This window comes from Acartia tonsa, chromosome 6, assembly GCF_053477335.1.
Source record: "Acartia tonsa isolate MP-2025a chromosome 6, ASM5347733v1, whole genome shotgun sequence".
NCBI classification, from domain to species: domain Eukaryota; kingdom Metazoa; phylum Arthropoda; class Copepoda; order Calanoida; family Acartiidae; genus Acartia; species Acartia tonsa.
The window spans coordinates 4,855,937-4,875,954 of record NC_137265.1 but is presented as its reverse complement, the minus strand read 5'-3'; the positions used below and the strand labels follow the sequence as shown (position 1 = coordinate 4,875,954).

The 20,018-nt window shown below is 32.2% G+C and overlaps 1 protein-coding gene across 20 annotated transcripts in view; it reads left to right on the top strand.

Moving 5' to 3' along the window:
• Window positions 1-20,018, top strand: part of LOC145321634 (sodium/hydrogen exchanger 9B1-like) — a 70,845-nt gene that overhangs the window by 20,217 nt on the left and 30,610 nt on the right. For 19 of the 20 annotated variants that reach the window (XM_080163116.1, XM_080163115.1, XM_080163114.1 and 16 more), the window contains exons 1-2: window positions 8,672-9,181; window positions 10,001-10,089. In XM_080163116.1, the coding sequence (XP_080019242.1) occupies window positions 9,116-9,181; window positions 10,001-10,089 (155 nt within the window). In that variant the 5' untranslated portion in view covers window positions 8,672-9,115. Of the gene's footprint in view, window positions 1-8,671; window positions 9,182-10,000; window positions 10,090-20,018 lie in introns of those variants that run through there. The other variant, XM_080163120.1, reaches the window with a different exon arrangement.

Here is a 20,018-nt window from a genome sequence, read left to right as displayed (position 1 = left end):
TTAAAGAAACAATCATGAAGGCCAGACTGCCTTTTTAGCAGGTTTTAGGCTATTTTTATATTTTTCACATTTTTCTCCATATCTTCAGTGTATGGTCCGATTTTCAAAATTTTTTCAGTTATAAATATCAAAATTATATTTTCCGTCTTTTAAAGAAGACAACTATGACGGCCAGACTGCCAGACTGCCTTTTCAGCAGGTTTTAGGCTGTTTTTTTATATTTTTAACATTTTTCTCCATATCTTCAGTGTTTGTAGTCCGATTTTCTAAATTTTTTCAGTTGTAGATATCAAAATTAAATTTCCCGCCTTTAAAGGAAATAACCATGACGGCCAGACTGCCTTTTTGGCAGGTTTTAGGCTATTTATAAATATATTTAACACTTTTTTCCATATCTTCAGTGTATATGGTCCGATTTTCCAATTTTTAAAAGTTTTTAAGGATTTAAAAATTAAATTTTTTGTCGTTTTAAGAAAACAACCATGGCGGCCAGACTGCCTTATAACAGGTTTTTGGCTATTTTTATATGTTTTACATATTTCCCAAGATCTTTGTTTATTTTGATCCAATTTTCAAACTTTTATGAGATATCAGTATTAAAATAATTTTTCCCATTGTTATGAGCATCTTTAATATAATTTACTTTGACCATCGTCATCATACAAAATAAAACAAGGTTTCATATTTATTTTATCCAATAAATCTATTCTTGATTTTAGTAAAAACCCTTTTAAATCTACCTGTACGTATTCCCATCTACGATTTTTTGTGCTTCGCTACTTATGGATGTTGTCATCCTTGTTATATTATAACTAAAAAATTTGGAATAATTACTTTTATGAAGCCGAACTGTCTGCTTTTAAAAACACCTTAAATGAGGCCTTGTAACCTTAGTGTTTTAAGATTTTACTTCAACATATAATTCACTTGCAGTTTTGCCCTAGCCTCTAGGGGCTATGACCCAAGATGTATTTTAAAAATAAAATAAAAAATATTTTGTCAAGCCGAGGTCTCTAAAAAAATTGAGGGGGATTTTTTAGTTTTTCTTGGGGGAATTGGGGGTGTCTCACCCCCCCCCCCCCGAAAATAGCCTAAAACCACCACTGGACCAGTAGGTATATTCCCTGAAGAGTAGAATCTGATCGCTTCAGTGGTTACCAAGATCTTTAGGGACAGACATCATTCTACTTTGTATTATAGATAGTTACATCAGGGATTTTAAGGAATAAGACAGTGGACGATAAATATAGATAAACAAAACTAATCCTTTATGATTATTGGTGGAAAAGTTTTGACACTTAGATTTAGACCCAATCAAGATTTAAGTCCTCAAAATTTTGAAGGCAGCAAATGAGATAATTGTTTTTCAAACTTTGGGACCAAAGGGGTAATCAAAATATATATATACTAACGGCTTCGCCCCTAACGTCTAGGGGCTCTATTTTCGAAGTAATATGGAAGAGCATGAAATACCCTAAAACCATGAACAGATTTTTTATAAAAATGTAATAGCCTAAAACCATCCCAGGACCTATGAGAAGCTTCCATACAAAGGAGGACCATATCGGTTCAGCGGTTAGCAAGATCCTCCGCCACATACAAAAAAAAACTTACTTCTAGGATAATTAGTTTGTTTAAAAGGATCTTGTACAGTACACGGTGACTTAACATCATTATTACTCAAGCGTGGCCACCTAGATTACAAAGAACATGTCCTAACTTTTTTGATTTAAAAAAAAAATTGCTAGTCTGTATTTTTAGATAGTAGTGGATGTAAAATGATCCATAGAATTTAGATATGCAATCGGTTTTTTTGTAGACCTCTTATTAACAAAAATATTAAGATCTTTAATTTGCCACCTTACTTTTATGATTCTGTCGGTTAATTATTGAAGTAATTTAAGTTTTAAAAAATTGCTAGTCTGAGTTTTTAGATAGTAGTGGATGTAAAATGATCCTTAAAATTTAGATATGCAATCGGTTTTTTTTTGTAGACCTCTTATTAACAAAAATATTAAGATCTTTAATTTGACACCTTACTTTTTGAATTCTGTACTTATTGAAAACATCTATTTTTTTTAACCTCGGTGAATGAAAACTTTAACTTAGGGAGCTCGTGCCGGATGGGCTAAATAAAATCACAAAAGTTAGGACATGTTCTTCAAAGAAAAATTATAATTTCTTTTAAAAATAACAATAATTTGAAAAATCAAGGACAATTTTATCCACAAGTATTGCAGCAATAACAAGATGAAAAAAGAAAATCATGACTATTTGAATTTTTGTAGCTTTTTGTATATTTTTTGTAGCATAGCTTTTCTATGACTAGTGGATATCTGACAACCGCTAGTAACATTTCTGTAAATCCTTATACTAAAGTAACAGGATGTTTGTCTGTGTGTTTGTACCGAAGCATCTAGCTAACCGATGTACCGAACGGGTTCTCCTTTACAGGGTAGCTTCATATAGGTCCCAGGTGGGTTTACATCTATTTTTGGGGAGGATACCACCACCCTCCCGAGAGAAATCACAAAAAAATCGTATTTTTTACGATGAGAGATTCCGACGCAACATTGTTAGGTATCGTACAGGCTTGAAAGCAACATAGATAGGTAACTTAGAGACTTTTAAAGTGCCACTAGAGGCCTCTAGGGGGTGTAGCCGCTAGTTATATATATTACAATATAGTTTAGCTTTAAGTTGTAGTGCTTCTGTAGGACAAAATTATTATTGTTTATTAATTAATTCAAAATAAAAAATATGTAAATTATAATATTGGCAGGTGTCGATGATTTAGTTTTTTAATGACTGATTTATTTCAAAGTCATTTTTCTTTATCTTTTGACATCGTGCGGGCATTTTCCTTATAGATATATTAAGAGTAGCGACACTGCCAAAATGAATGTACACCGTGCACTTAATTGCTAACTAGAATTATTTTTTTAGGTTTATTAAAAAGTATTATTACAAACAATCTTTTATCAAAATTTTAGATTAATATTGTTAGGCTTTTTTGTAATGGTTATCTTTGAGTAGGTTGGGCCCCAAAGTTTTATATTCGTTCGTTTAAAAACATTGGAGACTTAAATTGTTGGTACAAATTAGCCGTATCCAAAAGTTCCACACTAATTTAAAGTGGTAATTTTGTTGGTCTTAATCGAGAGAGTACTAGGTGTCTATGTTCCTGTCTTTTTCATTTCTTTTTTCTCGAAGTGTACTTTGACAATAAGTATTTCTTCGATTTTTTAAAACTACGTTTCCTTGTTAAAAGCGAAGCTTTTCTATAATTAGGGTCGGCCCGTCCGTACGTCCGAGACAGATAGCTTTTTTCGTTAATTTATGCATGTTAGAATTGTCTTATCGATTTCAAACTTTGAATGGTGATTACTGTAGTAGTTAGGTGCGATTTAGAAAGCGTAGCAACTCTATAATCAAGCGTAGCAATATTTTAAGCAAAGCAACTCTATAATCAAATCCTAAAAATGGAAGTAAGTCCATAAACATTATCCTGTATCAAGAAGTTTTTTCAACAAATTTACTCACAATTTTGCAAATTGACTCTTATTTATTTATATTCTGATTATTCAGTTCTGACGGTATACAAGTGTTAATGTCCGTTTGTCCTACCGTTTCAGAGCTTTGCTTTTATGGATGTTGTCATCCTTGTTTTATCTAAAATCTAAAGTTTTCCTGGCAATATCAATTATGATATTCAGATTATCAGGGAAATAGGAATAGAAAGTAAATCTAATTTTAGAGTTTTAGCTGAATGGTGTTTGTGTTGATAATTTTCAGTAAACATAATTTGCTAGAAGAATTAATTTATTATTACTTGGATCTTACATTAGATTATCATGTACTCATGTAAAGTGAAAGATGTTGCTGGCTTAAATAACGAAACCCCATTAATCCATCCCCTTCACGCCATAACTTCCTCTAATACTGGATGAAGGAACTAACCAATAAATGATGTCAATGTTAGCAGCAAACGACAATATTCCCCTGTCATAAGATTCACGTAAATGCTTATTTAATGCTAGGGGTCAATAAATTTAGCAGCTTTAGTTGCTTTAGTTCTATTACCTAAAGGTCAAACCAACCTTAAGAATAAATTTCCCTACATTACAACAGATTACTGATAAACTGAATTATAAACGACCAGCAAAATTTTTAAGGCTCGAGGTCAAAACTAACAGTTTATGCCAAAAAGAAAACAAGTATGTATATGATCAGAATAGAATTAAACGCTCACAATAAAGCAAGAACGGCAAATGCAGTAAAACTATAAAAAAAAATATAAATGATATATTAGATAAATTTGAAGTTTACACAATGACAAGCAACGCCTTTAAAACATGCAATAGCATGTAGACTAGTTCACTGAAAGATTTAAATCTTTGGATAGTTTTTTTTAAAGCAGTGTGCCTGGATGCCAGGGGCGCAACCACTAGTAAATTTGCTAAGTAAGATTGTGTGTATGTAAGAGCAAATAAGAAATCTGTGTAGATACTACATAATAAACGATCGTTGGGTGACGGACAGTCAAACGGTCTTATTGACCCTAGCTGTATATAGAATAGCTAAGCTTTGAGATAAGATTTGTTAAGATTAGCAGAAATATTGAAAACGCAACAATTAATAATGATTTGACCCACTTAGATGAAAACGCGGAAAAAACGTGGAAACTATATGTAGAATTATCAGAGGGATCTTAGGGGATAAGAATCAGGGATCTAAAGGGATAAGACAATGCCCCATAAATTGATGTTCATCCCCAGTGATAATACACAAAATTTCACATTTATAGATTACAATTAGTAGTTGTAACTTTTGAACACTTAACTTAATTAACCAACCAATCAAAATTCACCAAAGTCTTAAAGTTGTTAAGCCAACGAACAAGAAAACTTTGTGATAAAATTTTAATGACTCTCTCTCTCTCTCTGGATAAGACTAAAGAATGATTGAAAAGTTGGTAACGTTTAAACTTACCAATTAAGATTCGATAAAAGTACCCAAAGTTTATGTAGAATCCAACAAAGGAAACAGCATGTTGTGAAACTTTGGAGACCATTATAATATAGAGTCCAATGTCTCCTTCCTACCTGATAATTATATTTTATTATTTATGGTGTTCCTTGAACATTATAAATCTTTAACAATGTGCGATTGTAATCACTAGCGGTTTCGTCCCTAGCATCTAAGAGCTCTGAAAGAGTAAGGGAAATAGCCTAAAAACTGAACTTGAAAGAAAATAGCCTAAAACTATAAGAAGCTTTCCTGAACTCAGGCGAACTCATTTTATTTAGTAGTTACCGAAATAATAGGCTTTAGACAAAAAAAAACTTTACTTTTTTATATAATAGGAAAAGAATTAAATTATTAGCCTAATCATAATTCATAATATGCGGAACACTTAGTCTGAAGAAGTAAGTATAAAAATCGAGCGGAATTGATTGGACAACCATTTTGAAAGTAAAAATGAAATACGAACTGAACGAACAGTGTACTACTGTACAGTGTACATAGATAGATATGGGCATTTAGAAGCCTGGCTCAAAAACGAAATTTTTTAAAAATATTAAAAAGACAGACAGATGGACAAATAAATGGTTGACTGGAAGCTTATGAAGATGATTAAAGTCCCCCCACAGATAATGACGTCATACGATAGAATAGCTAATGAGAGGCCAGTATACACTGTAAGTGTAATTGACCAATGGTAATATTTATGCTGGCCTCTTATTGGTTATTCTACCGTATGATGTCATAACCTGTGGACGGACATCTGCGAAGCTCATTGGTCTGAGGAATTATCACAGAAAAGTTTAGACGACTATTTTAAATAGGGTTCGAGAAAATCACTTTTTAAATGGACATACAGACGGACATTATGCATTAAAGAGTCAGGAATCTAAAGGGATAAGACAATGGCTTATAAATTTATGTACATTCCCAATGTTACTACACAAAATTACCTCTTAAGTAGATTAAAATTAGTGGTTGAAACGTTTAAACAAACAAATCCAACTAATCAAATTTTAAGTCCCCAAAGTTGTTTAGCAAAGTTAACGAATAAGAAAATGTTATTTAAAAATTTTGGGGACTAGAGTAATAAACAACCCATTGTCGCCTCTCTCTCTCTCTCTCTCTCTCTCTCTCTCTCTCTCTCTCTCTCTCTCTCTCTCTCTCTCTCTATCTCTCTCTCTCTCTCTATCTCTCTCTCTCTCTCTCTCTCTCTCTATCTCTCTCTCTCTCTCTCTGTTAAAGAGTAGCATCAAAATTATACTATTGTCGTTCACTTTTCTACATAAATACATGATAAACTAATTATTAATTTTAAAATTTTGACCAGTCTAAAACTAGGCAATACATGTGGACGCATGTTTGTTCAATTCAATGGTTCGATGAACTTAAAATGGTTTTACGGCCCGGGTCATGCGGGAAACGTAAAATATTTGTTAAAAGCGAAGCTTTTCTATAATTAAGTTCGGTCTGTCCGTCAGTTGCGGATAGCTATTATCGTTAATTTAAGCATGTTATAATTGTCTTATCGATTTCAAACTTGGCATGATGATTCCTGTAGTAGCTAGGTAGAGTTTAGACAGCATAGCAACTCTATAATCGTTACCAAAATGTCCGTATGTACATTAGTGTTCTGCTTATTAAGTTCTGACAATCTGCAAAAGTTAGTTTGTCCTTCCTTCTGATTTTAGAGCTTCGTTTTTATAGATGTTGTTATCCTTGATTGCGCCCCTAGATTATCTTGTTTTTGTCTCGAAGAGGTAAAGATGGGTAAATTATTTCCTCAATATTACAAGAGTTAGATTTTTTAAATATGGCCTAAACCCATCCCAGGGCCAATGAAGGAATCGTTCGGATTAGTAGTTATCAAAAACTTGAGCTACAGCCAAAAAAAAATACTTTTTACTTTATATGAGAGAATTTGAAAAAAAAACCAAAAAAAGAAAATTAGCGGGCAACAAAGGTGATGTAAACACTTCCATTTAAACTGAAATTTGACTGGCATACCTCCTCTTTCGGCGCCCCATCAAAATCACTACTCTAGGCAAATCTCTGTGCACGTAGATTACTTGCAACACCCTATATTTACCCTTATTCCCCCACTATTGCACCATCCCCCAAATAATTGACAAAGAAGAATAATTGACAATGAAGGGGAGAGGAGGGGAAGAGAATTTTGAGTTGAAGGAAAAATTTTAGGGGTTAATTATCTATCTATCGCTTAGTCATGACGTCATGACTGCAATAAATGTAATTTTCCAAGTTAGCATACAATGTTGCTAAAGATTATCATTTTAATATAGCCATTTCTCTTTTAAGGATAAAATCAGCTGATTATTTCTAGTTATAAAAACAAATCTATAATATAGATGTATATTCAGATAACTACCTCCCTCCCTTTTTCAATGACCTTTCACGTCTGCTACAAAATCGTTTTCTGCAACTAGGCTGTGTTAATATCCCCCACACCATTGGTTGAATTTCAATTACCCAATTGAAAGTCGGCAAAAGGACACTGCGATGGGGATATCCAGTTATTTAATCCCTTCCCCCTCTAGTCTTTTACTCTAATGTAATAAATACATATTTAATAATTTAGATATTTTGTTTATCCGATGATTTCCCTCAAGGTGCCTAGCGAGGATAAAGCCCCTCTCCTTATTTTGGAAATTTTTACTCTAGACATAACCCATAAGGACTCTAATCCTGCGGGGCTACCCTGTACCCAATATAACCTAACCAAACCTGCAAGATAAAATATCATTTCTTATATTCTTTAGAATTAGGATTTTAAGGTAAATAGCATTAAAGAGAATGTTCACGTACGTAGATTAAGATTTTCATTGTTATAATATTTTGAGCATTGATACGAGATGCAAACACAATCAAGAATCAATATTACCCCCCTACAAGTTTTTATAGCTAACAAATGACAGATCGAGATGATAATTTTAGGGGAAATCCAATTGTCCCTTCCCCCCCCCCCCCCTGCTTGATATGAGGGTTTTATTAGGATAGGAGAAAACTATTAGGGATCTAAAGGGATAAGACAATGGCCACTAATTGATATACATCCCCAATGATGATACACAAAATTATTAAAATTAAGGGTTGAAACGTTTGTCACTGAACCTAATTAATCAACCAATCAAAATTCACCAAGGTCCCTAAAGTTATTAAGCTAACGAATAAGAAAACGTTATTATACAACTTTAGGAACTAGTGTAATAAACTGCCCATTGTCCCCCCCCCCCCCTCCCTGATTACACAATTGATTATTGTCACAATGAAAGAACATTCTAGAGGTAGGGTCAAAATTTAGGGGTAATTTCTATACCTATACTAAAGTAGTAGGATGTTTGTCTTTATATCCGTAAGATCTTGCGGGTGAGACAATCGTTCCACAATTTCCAGGGATATTTTACATTGGTATAAGGCAGGTTTTAGGCCATTTCGCGAAAAAATAAGGCACTTGAAAAAGAACTCTCCAAAACTTTAAAAGAATTTGGTTAGGGTACGTAATACGAACCCCCTTACAATCCCCTCTATAATCAAAGCTTCCAGGTGCTACGGGTGAAGCCACTATGGTTTATAAAAATGAACGTGGACACTCTAAAAGTACTTATACTTATACTTTATAAGCCTACAAATGAAAAAAAAAGTATCATTTCTAAGTTCCATATTCTACTATTCTACAGAATATACTAAAATAATTGTTTGTTTATCATAAAATCTTACAAATTTATTTATCTACCTCTCAAAAATTTTTGGTAAAATATTTTTTACCAAAAGAATTTTTTTTTTTAAATTCATATTCCAAATTAACGTTAAGGACTTTAAATATTTCAAAACATTTTTGCCTAGGGAATATTTTCCCCTGAAATAACATTATTGCGTTATTGGTTATCGAGTACACACACTAGTCTACAAGATTATTTAGTTATTATAAGTCAAGGGATCAACACGTTACTACACGGCCGTTTGTTTATCCGGCTGTTTATGTTTAACAAACACTTTTAGCATATCCAGTGCAGTGTTACTTTTTGACGACATATTGTAATAATTTACAAGTGATTTTATACTTTTGAAAATGGGGCTAAAAGAAAGGTTTTATAAACTTTTTGACGCCCCGCTTGACAGCACATCTAGTGTTAGAGTAAGTTTTTTTTAGTTTAAAATTTTTATTTTAAATATTATTAAGTAACAAAGACAACTATTTGTATGAGTAGTGCAACAATAACGAAACTTTCACGGAAAAAATTACATAATCAAGGGTTTTTAGAAGGATTTAGAACATTTGAACAATGTAATAAAGGAAAGATTAAAGGGGGGAGGTAGGATGTGCTATAATTCCGTAAAGGTGTGAGTTTTAAGTCTTAAAAACAATAGAAGAACGATAAAATTTGTTAAAAGAATTTTTTGTCTATAGTTCTTTTCAATACCTAAGGAATACACATATTTAGCGAATATTATCATTCTACTACTGTTTTTAAGCCTTAAAACGTTAATAAGTAAAACAAGAAGACGAATAAATAGATATTAAAATAACTGATCTTACAAAAAGTAATGAGTAATCTTTTTTTAAAGTAGGAAGACTGTCCGTTCGTTAGTTCGTTTATCTTTAATCTATTGTTAGGATCTAATTTTCATTGTCTTTTTTAGAAATTGAAGAAAAATGCACTCTGTACGTTTTTTAATGCCAATGCTTTCATTTGGAAAGTGCTAATTGATTTATGATCATGAAATACTTCGCTCCCTTTAATATATTTTTTCTCACAATGAATGTCCTATCAAAACCATTTATGTGCGGAAATGGATTATATTTGGGGTGGGTGTCAACACCCTCTTAAAATTTAAATTGGGATGAACTGCCTCTCCAGCTTTAAACTCCCCTCTGTTTCCTAATCAAAACCAAACTTAGATTAATAACTAGATAATTACAAAAAATTGTGTTAAAAATGTATTTTATTTTCAGGGCTTGACGTACAACTACAGCATGGATAATCCTGGATTTACGCCTGCAGGCGATGCAAAAAACAATGCCTTGTATCCGGAACTTAAAGGGTAAGTTAATTAGTAAGCAGGAATGTTTCCCTTTAAGGTGCCTTAAGAGCAAAGAACCCCTTTCACCCTCTTATTTTGGAAAATATTTAAAAACTAGGGAGGGGTATTTTCTTATTTTGTTTCACCTTATTTTATGTTAGCCTAGGTTAGATCCGTAGGGGTTGGACATATAGGATAAAAAATAACCCTCTTATTTTAAATTTATCCTTAAAAGTAAGTGGAGTGAAGTTTCTGTGCTCCCTAGGCACTTAAAGGGAAAGCCCCATAAAAGTATTTAAAATTCTTCTAAATATCCTTAGTTTATTATGTTTTATGATTTTGTTCGGTTATAGATTTCTGTAGAGAATATTATGTAATAGTTATTTCTCGCATCGTATTATAAACAAATTTCCGCGGATATAGAATGTACAATTATAAGATTAACACAAGTTTTTTAGCCCCGGGGAGCCGAAGGCACCAGCTAAAAAAACTGGTTTTCATCTTATGATTGTACATTTTTATATTCGTAGAAAGCTGGATATAATACGATGCTAGACATAGTTTTTTCGTATGGATGAGAACCGGTTCCTATCCACCGGATTCGAATAAATACGAAAAATAGTTATTAATTCCTAATAAAAAGCCATTAATGTTTGTATCCATTGGACTATAAATAACACTGTTACCTTAATTTTATAACCATTTTATTTGTTGGCTTAAAAACTGCTGGCACTTTTATTAATTTTGTTTGCTTGCATGCAATCTAATAGGTACTAAACTTTTCAACCAATAATATTAATCAACAGAGATAATATTGTTTATGATCGAGGACCTATATCATTTTGTCGTCATTGTATTATTCCTTAAGAACTATGTAAATAACTTTCTCGTATTCATTCGAATCCGGTGGATAGGAACCGGTTCTCATCAATACGAAAAAACTATGTCTAGCATCGTATTATATCCAGTTTTCTACGAATATAGAAATGTACAATCATAAGATTAAAACTAGTTTTTTTAGCCTGTGCCTTCGGCACTCGGGGCTAAAAAACTAGTTTTAATCTTATAAGTGTACATTCTATATCCGCGGAAAGCCGTTTATAATACGATACGAGAAATAACTATTACTGATTGTCTAGTTAATAAGCAATTAGCATAGATATTTGGTATTTAATACATACATCTTAAAATTTTATCCGCCCTAGGCAAAATAAAATATATATCCTAGATGTTTATTGTTTAATCCAATTAATTAGAGTTTAAGTTCTGTTAATCCCTCTGACCGATGAGTGGACTAAAAATAATCCTGTCTCCTTATTATAAAATTTTGTGGGGGCTGTGGGGGGGAGGGTTTAATCAGAAACACGATTGATCTTGCATTTTGGACGTTTTTGGGTGTACCATACAATTTGCTTTACGAGATATCTAAGTAATCCCCCTCCCTTTCTTCCTACTGCAAGGTGTTCTCTATCTCTAGGACCCTTCGAGACTCTTATAACTCTTCCTCAACCTAACCTAACTCAAAATATAAGTCCTTTCCTAATATATGTTTACCTTTTTCTTACAGCTAAAAACCAGTTTGAAAAGAAATATTAGCTGAATAAATAGAAATAGGAGAGAAGAATTATATTGTGAACCCCTTTTTCGTAAATCTGACAAAGGAACTCCTTCAGCTGACAAAAAGCTTTAAAATTTTTCGAGTATATAATTTCTAGAAAGCTAACTTTATATTAAGGAATTCAACAATTCATAGCTAACTTATTAAAGGATTTGTAATATGCTTTACACTATACTAGAAAATAAATTTTAACACGATATAATTTACGTGAGAAAAGCTTTATCTTAAGAAATGCGACTATTTACAGCTGACTCTTTAAATGAACAAAATGAAAAAAAATATGCCATTTCCCTTTCCCATATGTGTACAGTGTATACACAGTACAACGCTAGGTCCTGTTAAAAACGTAACGAACGTACTGTTGTATTGCTATTTGTTGTTATTTTATTTTTATATAATTTATTTCGAGGTAAACATGAAACAAACTATGAATTTATGTATTTTAAATGTTTATAATAGATATGAATTACGAATTAAAGAATATAAATCATGTACATTTGAAGTCCGAGATATTATTTTTTTGTTTTAATAGAAACTCAAGAAAAAAATATGATTTTATTAACTTAAATTCATAAAGGGATTTTTATTATTTTACAACGATTGCAATAGATAAAGCATATTAATTATTAATGCACAGATAAAACATAGATGTGAAACAACAATATGAAGGCAGTACTTCATGTGATGGACTTGATCCGAGTAAAAGTTGAAAGAACAGCTCTAATTAACTCTAATGAAAAAACTAGAAAACTTCAGTTTAATTCAACCAATGAGATTTCATGTATGCTCCGATGCGATTAATTTATTGGCTCAATCAGACATTACCTCTCTTTCTTAGTACCTTTATTGCTGAATAGTCATTAATCGCATCGTATTATAGACAGCTTTCCGTGTATAGTTAGATTAAAAATTATAGAAATAACCCAAGTTTTGTTTGCCCCGAGGGGCCATGGCACGGGCTAAAAACTGGTATTAATATTACCTTATCTATCTTATTATTCGTGGAACATTGTCAATAATGCGATACGATACATGATTTTCAGCATAGCTTAGAACCGTTTTTCCAGCGGATTTTAATCGGATAATCTGAAAATATTTTACATCATTAAAATGTTCTCTATAACTTCTGTGTCCATAACGGAACATGAAAAATGATAAAAATCAATGAATTATTATGCAATTGTTTAGAATTCCTGTTTATACTTCTCATTAATCTTTTTCAATTAAACGTTTCTTGACCCCCCCCCCCCCCCATTTATACATACACATGAACAGTATATACACATTCCTTGGTTGTACAAAGTACCATTCAGCTGTTTATTACACTAGTCCCCAAATTCTTTTATAAAGTTTTCTTACTTGTTAGTTTAATAACTTTAGGGACTTGCATTGAATTTTGTATGGTTAGTTTATTAAGTTGAGTGTTAAAACGTTCCATCCAATAATTCAGATCCAGGCTTTTTTTTTGGGGGGGGGGGGGGGGGGTAAAATGGCGCGCGAAGCGCGCCAAACGAATATTGACTAAACATATAGTGACATAGTAATATCAAAGAATATAATTTCAAATCTATAATTTGATTAACTATAACTTTAAATAACTTTAACGTATTAACGCCTCTTAACTTTATTATAGAGCCGCTTCGTTTAATTCGTGATGCTTTATCGTTACAGGAACCAACATTTAAAGTATCATTGTAAAAAGACCACTTCATAACGTAAAACATTTGTAACTATTAAATAATTGCAACGATTTATTAATTGTTTCTGCACGTTAGATAAATATAATATCTATAAATCAATGATAAGAGCTATCAGTGACTGACGGACCATTCCTAATTTTAGATAATCTTGGCTTTTGAAAATAGTTTTCACAAATATTTTACATTTAAAATAAAGTGTCATTTTATGAAAACCATTTATAGAAAATCTGCCAAAATAGTTACTGGACTGGAATACTGCTCAGAAAAACGTACAGAAATGCGTAAAACTTATTTAATCATACGATTTCATTAAGGGATCTACCATGCACAGAAACAGTTTTGTAACTCTATAGTAGTATACTAAAAGATATTTACTTAATAAAGATTTTTTTTTAAATGCAGTTTCTTTCTATTATTTTGATACAACATTTGATGTCGTCTTACTATAAACTTCCAATAAAAATTTACAAATTAGAAAGGGATAGAATTGAGAAAATTTAGTAGAACTAATCATCCTGTTAAATAAAGTATGGTCTTTAGCGAAAGATCTCGCTACCTGCTGAACCAATAAGGCCATCCTTTACAGTACACAAAGCTTCTTGCACATTAGATGGTTTTAGGCAATTTTATTTTTATTTTAAAAAGTCTGAGTATGGTTTCAGGCTATTTTCCTCCCTAATACCCCATCGAATATAGAGCGCCTAAATGCTAGGGGCACATCGGCTAGTTACTGTCATAAAGAATTATCCAATGAAATGTCACTTTCCATTATTTAGTTTTTAGTGTAAGATGCCTTTCTAAGATTCAAGGCTTTTATACCTTTTATAAACCTGTACACTAAGTAGTAAAGCTCATTCACTTACTACCTTTCATTGAACTTTTAGGTAATATAATTAATATGGTGCGGGGGGGGGGGGAAGGAAGTAAATTTAGAGATCCCGTTAAGCCAATGATGGAGGGGATATTCAGTTATTTATTATTCGTTGGCTCAACAACTCTAAGGACTTTTTATTGAATTTTAATTGGTTGGTTCCTTAAGAAGAGTGCCAAAACGTTTCAGGCACTAATTGTAATCTACAGAGGGGGCAGTTTTGTGTAATATCATTGGGGATGCAGATCAATTTATTGACAATTGTCTTATCTCTTCAGAACTATCTTAGAAACCAAAAAAGTTATTTAAGCTCATTTTGAATTAAGATCAATATCATATAATATACCTATTAATTTTTAGATTTCTGGTATGTTTCTAAATTTACTAAAAACGTTGTATTGGAATCTTTTTAAGCTTACCTTTTTACGGTATAAATGATCAACGCACATTCAAAATTCCATAAAATGTAAATTCATCTGTTTATGTTATGGTATAAAAGTTTGTTAATTAGTCCTCCGAAGATATTCGTCCAACTTTTCAAGGCCGTGTATCTTTCTGTATAGGCCAGGTGTTCAATCATTACCGCTGAATTGTGCATACCTGGAAATAAATGATTGCTTGAATACCAAGTAAGAAAGAAAGTACATTAGAAACGAGTAAGGGCAATCGAACTTATTTTGGTAATAAGTATTTTATGCTCATTCATAGGGTATTGTTAGGTTAGGTTAAGTAAAGGTTAAAAGAGCCCTCAATTCAAAGGGGATAGAAAATATGCTTCTATAAAAAAATAAAAATAAGGGTTTGGTTGAAGCTTCGTCGGTTAAGAAATATGTTTGAGTGAAAGTTTAGTGTTTGTTTGTGCTGTGACTATATGAGGTTGTTCTCGATGTATTAAAGACGCTTGAACAAGGGGGGGGGGGGAGTTCTGTATAGGCTTTATCTTTGGACTGAATAACAATTAAAAAGAAGCATATTTTGTTTTATAAGTTAACCTCTAACTCTTAAAAAAAAATCATATTTTTTATTTTTACCTGTACAGAGACCACCTAAAGGCCTGGAGCTCCGGAACCTGGAGGCCTATCCAAAAAATCTTAAATCTGGGGAAAATTCATCATATAAGAATGATTTTAACCCTATTAACCTATCTTCTCAGTCCAAAGATAAAACCTATACACCAGGTTTACGCAAATGTGTCAGAACTCCCCCCCCCCCCCCCCTAATAAAACTGATATTTAGAAGTACAACTAAAATGAATGTCGATAGCATTTTTAATTAATGTGTTTTTACTCTGAAAAACAAAAATTCTGGTAAATGGCAGTCAAAAGTCAGTAAAAGATGTTTATTTAAATTGTTCCTTGCTATACCTATTTCTAGGAAGTTAAACATAAAAATAGGTTGCAGTAATATTGTTTTCTAAAAACTTTTATTATGAGTTTTTAACTCTTCAACTACTCGATCTCTTTGTGCACTGAGAAGAAACGGCGGCGGAACCGCCGCTCCGGCCGAAAACCGCCGTTCCCGCCGATTTTTTGCCTTTTCTCGCCATATTAGACAATTTTCAATTATCTTAGATAAACTTTTTTTCATAAAAATTTTGCTTATATTTTTACTTGACACTTGTAAGATTTTACACTTGCAATTTTTTTAGATGATTGAGAACTGTCTAATTTTGCGAAAAAATGCAAAAAAAATCGGCGGTAGCGGCGGTTCCGCCGCCGTTTCTTCACAGTTCCATATTGTTCTCCACAAAAGCAACTGCTGTGCCAAATTTTAGAGTTGTAACTCTTTTTAGGGCTGAGATTATGCACGTTTTACTTTTGGTTTCAAAAAGTAGCACATCCGCCTCCCCCCTTTTAATCATCTGCTTATCGTTGTAATGATAAGCATATTTCTGTGGTGGTGATAAAACCCCCTTGGGCCCTATCCAACAGGGAAAATCCAGCTACAGCTTTTTAATGCACTTTTTTGTACTTTTTTTGCAATACAGGGATGTCAAGTTTAAAGTTAGCTTATTCTTGAATAATGTATAGTTTTATATAGGGAGGGGTGGGACATTGGGCTGTTAATTACACTAGTCCCTAAAGTTTATAATAACGTTTTCTTATTCGTTGGTTTTTGATTGCTTGGTTTATTAAATTAAGTGTCCAAACGATTCAACCACTAATTTTAGTCTACAGGAGAGGCAATTTTTTGTAATAACATTGGGGATGTACATCAATTTGTCGGCAATTGTCTTATCCTTTTAGATCCTTTAAAGAATTGTATATCTGTTTAATTCTTGGTTAAATTTGACACCCCTGACTGCATTTAATTTTGCACTACATATATCATCTATATATCATTTACACATTTTCCCTCCAATCTTTTAAATCTTTTCAGCGTTGAGCTACTATATATCAAATGTTTGTAATGTATTCTATCTTATTATAAAAAGTAGTAAGGATTTTTTGTCCTAAGATTTCTATAGCTAATGAACTAAGTTCTATTTTATATGAAAAATTCACATAGGTTTCAGAATGGTTTTAGGTTAATTAGATTTAAGTCTTAGAATGGTTTTAGGCTATTTTGCATAGACTTCATCTTACCCATTCAAGTACAGAGCCCGCTATTTGAATAAATAGTATTACATAATAATCACGAAACTTCTAAATGATAATTTTGTTGAATTGCTTAATTTGAGCAAAGCGGGGGATATTTTAAGGGGCCACGAGTAGTTTAAGTTTAGCCTTACAGTCTTACCATTTTTATTAGAATCTTTAATAATATAACAAAATGTGCATTTGATTAACTTTTTCTTTGCCCTTGCAAGAAAGGAAAGAGAATATTGTATCGTAAACTTTAGTAAATACGTACGGACGGACAGAAGAATAGATTATACAGTATCTTCTCTACTAATAAAAATAGTAGTCTTTGACTGTTTAAAATAAACTGTAAAGCTGTAAAAAGAAATGACTTAATCTTTAAGTCTGAATTATTGTTTACTATATTGTCTGCGAAAATATATTTTTACTTGGAATAAAATTGTTTTGCTGAAAAAATAAAAGAATTATTTTGATTTACAAAATATTAAACATTTAAAATGTAAAAACATTTGAAATCTAATTGATGAAGAAAAAATGATTTAGTTGTAACATGATTTATGCCATTTCGCGTATGAAGTAGGCTCAACAACCCTCACCCCCCCCCCCCCCACACCCAAGGAAATATGTTACTTTATATCGGATATTCTGAAGGTTTGGGACGGAGCCACTATCATAAAAATATAGACTAATAGCAGAAAGGGAGGGGACATTGGGCTGTTTATTACAATAGTCAACAAAAATTAAATTATCTTTTATTCGTTGGCTTAATAACCTTTGGTATTTTTATTGAATTTTGATTTGTTGATTCATTAAGTTCACTAATTGTAATCCACAGCAGGAGTATTTATGTGTATCATCATTGGGTATGTACTTCTGTTTATCGGCCATTGTCTTATCCCTTTAGATCCTTGGACTAATAGTCTTGATCTAATATGAAGGTTGTCTGGTTATTATATTTGATATGCTATGCAAGAATTTATACCATTAGTAGTAGGAATTATAACGCAATTCATTACTTCCCAGTTAAATATAGAGGTATTTGGTTGACATACTTTAAGTTTAAAAATACATCGTGGTCAGTATTTTTGATGATTTTTACATTTACGTTTTTAAAACTGTTAATGAAATCTTCGTTTATATTTCAAGAAAGTTGTTTGTAAAGGGATAGTTGCATGAAGTGCATTTAACGAGTTTGATTGCAGGCATAAGTTACAACAATACCATCTAAAATGTGTAATTTTGTATTAGTAGTAAATCAATAGTAGGCACCAAAAAAAGTCACGCTGTTTTTGAAAAACCAGGACAGCCCAATTCAAAAAAATATCATTTTCAAATCTTGATATTTCTAAAACTACCTGGTAGAAAATTGAAATTCTTTCCAATATATGTCATATAGATGTAGTTTAAACTATTGAACAGAAATAAATATGCAGTCCACTAAATTCAAGTTTAAATGCACTGTAACTACCCCTTTTGTTGGCTAACATTGAAATCGTTTATTGGTCAGTTCGTTCATCCAGTTGGAGGGGAGATGATGTGGTAAAAATAGTGGAATCGTTATGTTAGCCAGGTGCAAGTTTCACTTTATTAAGAGCATGAAAATCTAGGCAATAATATATTTTTGTTGCAGAAGGAAATATGATGCTAGATAAATTGATTTAGTTTTTAACAAAATCTATAATTCTATATTCTATATATTTTTACGTAGTACATTCAATAATATTCATTCTATTATAATCTAATCTGGAAACTATAGAATACATAATTATCTAATTTTTACCTAATGATAAAACAAAAGAGCTTGTTATCTGTTTATTTTCTGTCTATCTAAACAGAATTGTTCTTTATATAACCTCTCTCTGATTTGGAAAGGTACATGTATCTTGAAGATGAAATATTTAGTAATCATTTATGTTTCAACGTTTGTTTCTCATATAGAACAATTTTCAGGTACGGTCCCTTTACTGGCATCGCCTCTTAAGGGGCGTATCGATGTATTTTTATATTAGCTTTTTTTCTAATTCTAGCCCCTGCGGGGGGCTCTATTCCTGCGGGGCAATCACCTAACCTAGGAAAAGCTACAATGAAAATACGACTAGACGCCCCTTAAGAGGCGTTCCCATAAAAGGGACTGTACCCTATTTTTTTTATAGGGGTCAAGGTTAAATTCATCTTTCGTTTCTTTGATACTTAGAAAAAGAAACTTATATATTTTTGGCTTACATTTGATAACTTTATAAGTAATAGGTTCTAAAAAGGCGAAAATAATAGCCTAAAACCATACCGAAATCAATGTAAAGCTTCCTAAAATAAAGAACTGTATTAGATTAGAAGTGAAAAAAATCTTAAGGGACCTACAAAAAAATCTTACTGCTTTTTATAATAGAAAAGTTTTATCTACTATTCCGTGTACACTTGCAAAATTTACCAGGATTTCCAATAATCCTTTCTTATTCAAATCTTAAATAAAAATAATAAAACACCTGCCATTGTACATATTCTATAGCTAGACCCAGGTAGGGAGGGGTCTTTAAGCTGTTTATTACACTAGTTCCCAAAGTTTTATTTTGACGTTTTCTTATTCATTGGCTAAAAAACATTTGATTGGTTGGTTCATTAAGTTGAGTGTTTAAACGTTTCAACCACTTATTTGGACCTTCAGAATAATCATTGGGGATGTATATCAATTTACCTGCCATTGTCTTATCCCTGTAGATCACTGAGTTAGACCTGTTGTTGAACCCCCAAATCTAGATAGATCAGGTTATTCCTCATAATCTAATCTAGCGGCGAGTGGTGGCGGCTGGATTAGTTATTTATCGCATCGTACTATAAACAGCTTTCCGCGGATATAAAAATATACAATTATAAGATTTACACCAGTTTTTTTGTTCCGAGATGCCGAAGGCATGGGCTTAAAACTGGTTTTAATCTTATGATTGTACACTTTCATATTTGTAGAAAACTGGATATAATACGATGTTGTACATAGTTTTTTAGTATGGCTGAGAACTGGTTCTAATCCACCGGATATTAACCGGTTTCGAAGCTATACTGGATGTTATGTCTGCAGGAGACCACAATCAAGAAGAAAAAACTTCCACCTGACATTTTCTATCCCCCCCCCCCCCCCCCAATATCAGCATAAAAAGATCAGGTTGGGTACCCTTGGGTCGGAC